The sequence below is a fragment of a genome, unplaced genomic scaffold (genome assembly GCF_019419815.1).
Source record: "Pyrus x bretschneideri cultivar Hongxiangsu unplaced genomic scaffold, Pyrus_bretschneideri_v1 Contig37, whole genome shotgun sequence".
NCBI lineage: Eukaryota > Viridiplantae > Streptophyta > Magnoliopsida > Rosales > Rosaceae > Pyrus > Pyrus x bretschneideri.
This window is the reverse complement of record NW_025999690.1, coordinates 195,830-202,838: the sequence shown is the minus strand read 5'-3', so window position 1 is coordinate 202,838 and position 7,009 is coordinate 195,830. Positions and strand designations below refer to the sequence as shown.

General features: G+C 35.2%; 1 protein-coding gene across 1 annotated transcript; it reads left to right on the top strand.

The window, feature by feature from the left end:
- Positions 1-335: 335 nt before the first annotated feature.
- Positions 336-4,870, top strand: LOC103946526 (PHD finger protein ALFIN-LIKE 4). The gene is made up of 5 exons (XM_009357242.3): positions 336-662; positions 2,126-2,158; positions 3,095-3,323; positions 3,754-3,886; positions 4,357-4,870. Exons 1-5 carry the CDS (start codon positions 560-562, stop codon positions 4,627-4,629), a joined length of 771 nt encoding a protein of 256 aa, XP_009355517.1. The 5' UTR covers positions 336-559; the 3' UTR covers positions 4,630-4,870.
- The last annotated feature ends 2,139 nt before the right edge of the window (positions 4,871-7,009 follow it).

Here is a 7,009-nt window from a genome sequence, read left to right as displayed (position 1 = left end):
TAGGGACAACTTTTTATTTTCTTTGTGCATCTTTGTTGTTTTGAAATTAGGGATTAGATTTGTTCTTCTTTTGGGACTTTTTTGCATATGTGCTTTTGTTTTATGGCCCTTGTCTTTTGTTGATGTTGACAGTATCTTGGTTGATTCGAACGGCGAATTGGTGGTTTACATCGGTTGTGGCAATCAATAGACAAACTTCAATTAAGCTATCATGTGCTTTGCTTGAACATCTTTGTGACCTACTAGCAGCCTTTACTTAAGTTTATCTTTTACATTTTCTTATATGGATGAAGTTTATGTTTGACCAAAAAGAAAATTTGACAAATTTGAAAACACAAAGACCAATTGTAAAGCTGAACCAAACATGTGGAGAGAAAGTATTCAACCTTATACAAGGATTTAACTGCAAATATCAAGCACTAAATCCAAAATTAACACAAACTCGAGGCCCAAAACTGCAATTCCTCCTTCATTAACTTCTTCGCAAAACTCTCCCTCTCTCTCATAAGTTTTGACTTGGTTTTCTCACAGAGAGAGAGAAAGAGAGGGAGAGATAACAATGAAGGGAGCTGATGCCGCGCTCTACAATCCTCGAACGGTCGAGGAGGTTTTCAGAGATTTCAAGGGCCGCAGATCTGGAATGATCAAGGCTCTCACTTCTGGTAATTTCCTCTTTGTCTTTATCTATTTTACTTCGAATCTTTCATTTGTTTTAACTTTTTAAATTACTAATTTAAGTTCAAATTTAGTTCTGGAGGAAACCCAGAAGGGAAATTGGTGTTTTTTTTACTGATTAGTGGGATTATTTGGTTTGGGATTTGGAAATTAGACTTCGAATTTGGTCCTCCCCTTGTTTTTTTAATTGAATTGACAAGTGGGTTTAAAAAATGGATAATATTTTTTACTGGGTTTAGCTTCTGTGTTTGGTTTGAGAGCAAATTTAGAATGGTAAAAGGCCGTAAAGTTTGAATATTTACGTTTAATGTTGTTTTGGGTTTGGATTAAATTTGTTTGTTTCATATTAGAAATTGAGTGATAGGGAATTGGCACTTTTCTCCCTTTTGAATATGGTTTAGCTCAGTTCTCATTTTCTGTTCGGTTTCCGAGAAAACCGAGGAAGAAAAGGATAGAAGACTAGTGAATTCACTGAGGGCTTTAAGTTCATTTATGATTGAAGTTATTCCCTTTTCTTTCATTTTTGTTATGTACTTTTGAATTTCGAGCAGGTTGAGGATGGTGAAATCAATTATTTTGGTTTTGGAATTCTACTTTGGTTTTCAGCTTTAGTGCTTGGGAGAAGCGAAAATGTGATTTCATGTATGGTGGTTGTGTTTGTCTATGATTTGGAAGTAATTTCAGACTAGTTCGTGTTTTATGTTTTGTTCTCTAACACATTTGTCTCTGCAATGTATTTATTGTTTCTTGTATTGGGAGTGAATAGAGGGATGCAAGAAAATATGTTTCTGAATTTGATATTTTACTTTCTCTTGTGTAACGGGGAAAAATGTTTAGCTTTTGTGAGACAGCTGAAAAAGGATTAAAAACATCTTCAGAACTGTTTGTTTGTTCATGAAATCTCTGTTTACTTGTCGAAAGAGTTGAGTAGAACAGAAGTGCTTTTGGCTTTATGGTTGTTCGGCCTCATCTTTTTTGACTGAGAAAAGAAAATGCAGGTTTTTCCAGTTTGTGTGAAAATGAAGCTTTCTTAACTGGAGCAAATATTTGTTCCTTAATTTGTTGGAGGACGGCTTACCTTTACAGGTTTCAAGAACTCATGAACCAAAAAGTGAATGAATGTATTTTTTGTTTGTTTTTATTTTATAGAAGTGAACCTCTATTTTGGAAGTGAAGAAGCTTAGGGATACAGAAAACCAAAATGTTACGAACTAGATTTGAGTACTTTCGGACTAGATTAACATCTTGTGATTCATTGAATGGAGAGCCAAGACAAAAGTAATTCCCGTTCTGCATGAGTTTTGTAATTTTTTTCATATAATGGATCATTACAGTTTTATTTTTTAAGGGATTTTGAAAATTGTGTTGGACCTGTAGTAGTTTGCATTCAGAGCTACTTTGTTTTTGTTTGACTGATGATTGATTTATATGATTTCAATTTTTGTTGCAGATGTTGAAAAATTCTTTCAGATGTGTGATCCTGGTAAGTTTTCTATGCCTTATAAAGTTCTGTCATGAATGTGGCATCTGTTTAACATGCGAGCTATGTATGAACTGTTCCTTTGTTTCTTGGACTTGTAAATGGAGATCTGCAACAAATTTGGAACTTACCTAGGTTGTCACTACATCTTTCCCATTACTTTCAGGAATATATTGTATTGGTCATCTAATTTGCTGTATGCAACAAGGCTCTTTATAGAAGCCTTTCTTCAAATAAGTTAATGGAGTTGCTCAGTCTGTCACTTGTTGAAAAAAAGAAGTTAAAATGACTTTAGCATTTGCAGGATTATCTTTGGTCAATAATTTGGATTTTGGAATTCGCAAATGAATCATGTTGTTTCATTCTAATAGGTGAAATAATGTATAAAGGGAAATAGCTAATTAAAGATTTTAGTGAGAACTAAGAAGAAACTCTCTTCTTTTCTTTGTGTGCACATGCTGTGGTTTGTCCAAGGGATCGTTTGTATAGAAATTTGTGCCATGTTGTGTTATGAGTGTTATTTAATTTCCTTAAGAGCTGTACTCCAAGGAGAATTAACTGCCCTTTACAGTTTAAATATGTTGCATCCTTGAGAAGGCTTTTGTGATATGGAGATGACAATGACGATTTATTTTTTGTTATGATATAGTGTTCCTGTTCTTTTTTCGGTCCTTTTGCATTTTTGTTTTAATGGTTTTGTATGGTTTCCATGAATCACTGGTAATTCTTTACCTTGAACGGGTTATACCTTCATATATGTTCAAGGCCTTATTAAAATTGGCCCGTGATACTTTACTGTTCAGATCTGTTTGGAAATTAAAGCTGTATTTAATAGGGTTTCCTACTCAGTTGTCATTTTTTTTGGTTGTTACTTCCTATGTGTGGCTATGTTTATGCTGTCTGTTTCAACCATCATTACGAGCTATTTTCTACTTATAGAGAAGGAGAATCTCTCCTTGTATGGATATCCTAGTGAGCAGTGGGAAGTCAACCTACCTGCTGAAGAAGTGCCTCCAGAATTGCCAGAGCCTGCTCTGGGTATCAACTTTGCAAGAGATGGCATGGCAGAAAAAGACTGGCTATCTTTGGTTGCTGTTCATAGTGATGCCTGGCTAGTTTCTGTTGCCTTCTACTTTGGTGCCAGATTTGGGTTTGACAAGGCTGACAGGTAAGTTGCAACCGCTCTGTATACAGTTTCTCGTGATCGGATGCTGATGACTGAATAAAGTTCATTTTGTGTTTGCAAATGTTTTTCTCTCTGAAGTTATTGATAGATAATCATTGCTGTATCTTTCGCAGTGTATTTCCTTCAGAATGGAATGCTGAATTGGTAGTTGGCAGATGTATTTACATTAGTTGATTTTATTTTTGTTTGTTTTAATATTTTCATTGCCTTTGTAATTTCAGTATGCTAGTGAACTATACTAAAACAGATGCTAGCCACTCCCTTTTTCTTATATTCGATTAGGTTTTCTGTTTCGTTTAAATTAAGCTGGTTTTCAGTTGCTTTTGTTTCCATGTCTAAAATCAAACTCTTTCAGTATTCCATGTGGTTTTGGGCTTCTGTTCCATGTATTGTTGTTTCCTTTTTGCTGCAGGAAGCGACTTTTTAATATGATTAATGAACTGCCAACAATATTTGAAGTCGTGACCGGTACTGCAAAAAAACAAGTAAAGGAGAAGTCATCTTCAAATCATGGCAGCAACAAATCCAAGTCAAGCTCCAAAGCGGTAAAAAATTTACATTCCATTTGTACTTACGCTTCAAGAAAATTACATATAAGGGTACCATATTTATGGGGAGCCTAGGTTTATGGCTACCGTCTATATGTTGTTGACCATCAGGGAAGGTCACTTTGACTATCTTTTCTTGTTCGGTGGCTTATATAACTTGTTTCTACATGTATCTGTTTCTGGCTTTCCCTTTATATCCGAAAGAGAATTCTGGTAACGTAGATATGTAGCCTCAATCAAAGATGCATTATCCCCTATACAAGCGCAAAGTTCTTTTATCCTTTGTGAATTAAAATATGAATCTGTTTGTTGCTCAGTGGCGGTGTAACTGGTATTGGCCTTCTATTATATTCCCTGTTCTCGCAATTTAAGCATGGTTTCATTACTGTAGCAGCTGTGGATGTTATTTGAATAGGCGTTACTGACATGAAACAATTTCATTATCCATTTTTGCGACAAAAAAACAGCGAGGGTCCGAATCTCAAGGAAGACATTTGGAAGTATTGCAGCCTAAAGACGAAGATGAGGGCTTGGATGAAGAGGAGGAGGATGAACGTGAAGAGACATGTGGAGCATGTGGTGGAGGCGGACCATCCTCATTGGACGAACCCTGGATTTTCTGTGATTTTTGTGAGACGTGGTTCCACATGAAGTGCGTGAAGATGACCCCTGCACGAGCAAAACAGATCAAGCAGTACAAATGCCCTTCATGCAGCAACAAGAGAGCCCGGCCTGATTAATTTGAAACGTCCCCCGATGGTTGGATAAATACTGTCCAAGTTTATTCTTGAAAAGCCGATCTGTTTAAGACCATTTGTTGTAATGCTGCTTTCATAGTTTGCTTGTAGTGGCTATCTTCCTAAACATGCTTTCCATTTCCAGGATACTACTACTTTAGAGAGAGATTTTTCAATTGTTTGTTCCTATGAAACATGTGTCACTCTTTTCATATTTTTATCCGAGTAATTTTAGTGTTTTGAATGCTTTTATTTACATCACTAAATGCATTATATTGCTACTAATAATTATACAGGAATGTATATGAAAATCATGTATCAAAGAAAACCCTCGGAAGCACAAAGTTTCACTAGCAATCAAGACATGGTTGAAAATTATGCTATTGTCAATGATCAAGTGGGAGAGATACAATTAGTCATCATGATAACGATATGGTTAGTGATGTGCTACTAGGTTTTAATAGTAATAACTAGAACAGTGGGAGAAAAAGAAAAAAGAAATTGTCTACAAGATTTGAACGGTAGTTTGATTTTTCAATCTTGAAGAGACTAATCAATTAGTGGGAGACCCAAAGAAACACTGTTTCGGATTTCAGTGGGAGACTCAAACAAATTTTGTTTCGGTTTATGTTTTTAATTAAGCAAGTTGATAAGAAGTCTCAAGATATGTAATTTATTGAATCAAATAATAATCATGTGTTTTCTTATTACAGTGCATTTTTGACGAAAATTTTGATTAAAAACATAATGGTCGCTTCTTGATTAATTAAGGAACAAAGTTGTGTTATAATATGGGCCGGTAAGTACTGCAGCATAGGCTAAATGTTTATTAATACATATCGATTGTATTCCTTGGAATTATGTTAATGTGTTTTATGATAACAAGTCCACCATCTTTTAGGAATTTTTAGTTCCTAAGGAGAACACATTGATGTAAAGTATCACTATATGGAATTATAGTGGAAAAGGGATGAAGTGAGAGTCGACCACACACCCTCGACTAAGATGGTGGTCGATCTTATGACCAATTCAGAGGAGTATGTGACTACAAGTTGGAATCATCTAGATGTTGTAGTCGGCGCAAGTGGTATGGACATCATTGGAGGGATTTCGGGGACTCCTAAAATGAACAATTTGATTTGACTCTATTTGATTGATTGGTCGGATAAAAGATAGAGGGGCACTAGCAAGGTAACATGGTTATAACAGACCTTCTTGTATGTAAAATCCGTTTATACGCATCAAGTTTGAATTTATTTAACATCGTGGCACATAGTGTGTAAAGTCATTGATAAGGTGTATCCAGAAAGGCCTCTGGCTTGGCTTAGGAGGAAGTACTTGATCTAAATATCAATGTAGGTCAAGTTGGACTTGCCTAAAGTCCCTGTTAATATTAGGTATGGATGATATTTTCTTAGTAAAGAGTAATGGTGCCATTTTACTACAATTTACAAATGTTTGTAAAGTACAGTAATAGTGGTCAAAGCATGCGCACATATAAGTCGAACCACAAACTTACTACAATTTACAAATGTTTGTAAACTACAGTTGGAAAGTCAAGAGTAAACAAGATTTGATACTCGGTAATGATATCCAACCTATGTAGGCTACGAGATCTTACATCATCAAGATCAAGTGGGAGATGTTGGAATATGATCATGATGATGTTGGTTTTACTAAGTGTATATTTGATGTATGGAGGTGCACCATAAGATTGGTGTATTGATATACACTTAACCGAAGGGTGTTATAAGAAGTATGACTTATCATAAGGGTTAGACCCTTCTATCTTATCAGACTATTCAGAGAAATTTCACAACTTTCTGGAAATGGTACAATGAAGTCTTTAAAAGGAGGATTCATTCTTATAGACAAATCAATCCAACGTGAAAGTTATTTTCTCTTCTTCCCTTTGGTGTGCTTTTTCTCCCTTGGCACTACCGCATAGTAATCAATAGTCTGATGACATTAGAGATTGATCCAGTGATTTCTTACATGTATGACTCATGTACTGCTCTAGTTTTATGTATGCTTGTTAGCAACCAAGCTTTGTTCTTTGCGCTCTCGAGAACCTTCAAATTACGTTTGACATGTCACGAAAAACAATACAAAGTAGATAGAGAATCTCTCATATACCCAGGACACAACATGACCATAACAATCACAAGTTGGTATCATAGAAGAAGATATTGAAATGTGGTGGTTAGTGTCACAATTCAATTAATACTGCTATGTATTTTTAACTGTACAAAGGTAGGCATTGTCTAGTACGACATGTCAATAGAATACAGAAGACAAAAATTACAGAAAAGGACTTGGCATACCAATTTCACAATTCGATATTTAAATATTTAAAGAATAAAGAAAAATATATAAGTTAGTA

Bases quoted from the DNA above. Each gene is read 5' to 3' on its own strand.
- LOC103946526 (XM_009357242.3), top strand. From the start codon at position 560: ATGAAGGGAGCTGATGCCGCGCTCTACAATCCTCGAACGGTCGAGGAG. The intron at 663-2,125 runs GTAATTTCCTCT...TTTTTGTTGCAG, and splicing joins GATCAAGGCTCTCACTTCTG to ATGTTGAAAAATTCTTTCAG. The intron at 3,887-4,356 runs GTAAAAAATTTA...ACAAAAAAACAG, and splicing joins CCAAGTCAAGCTCCAAAGCG to CGAGGGTCCGAATCTCAAGG.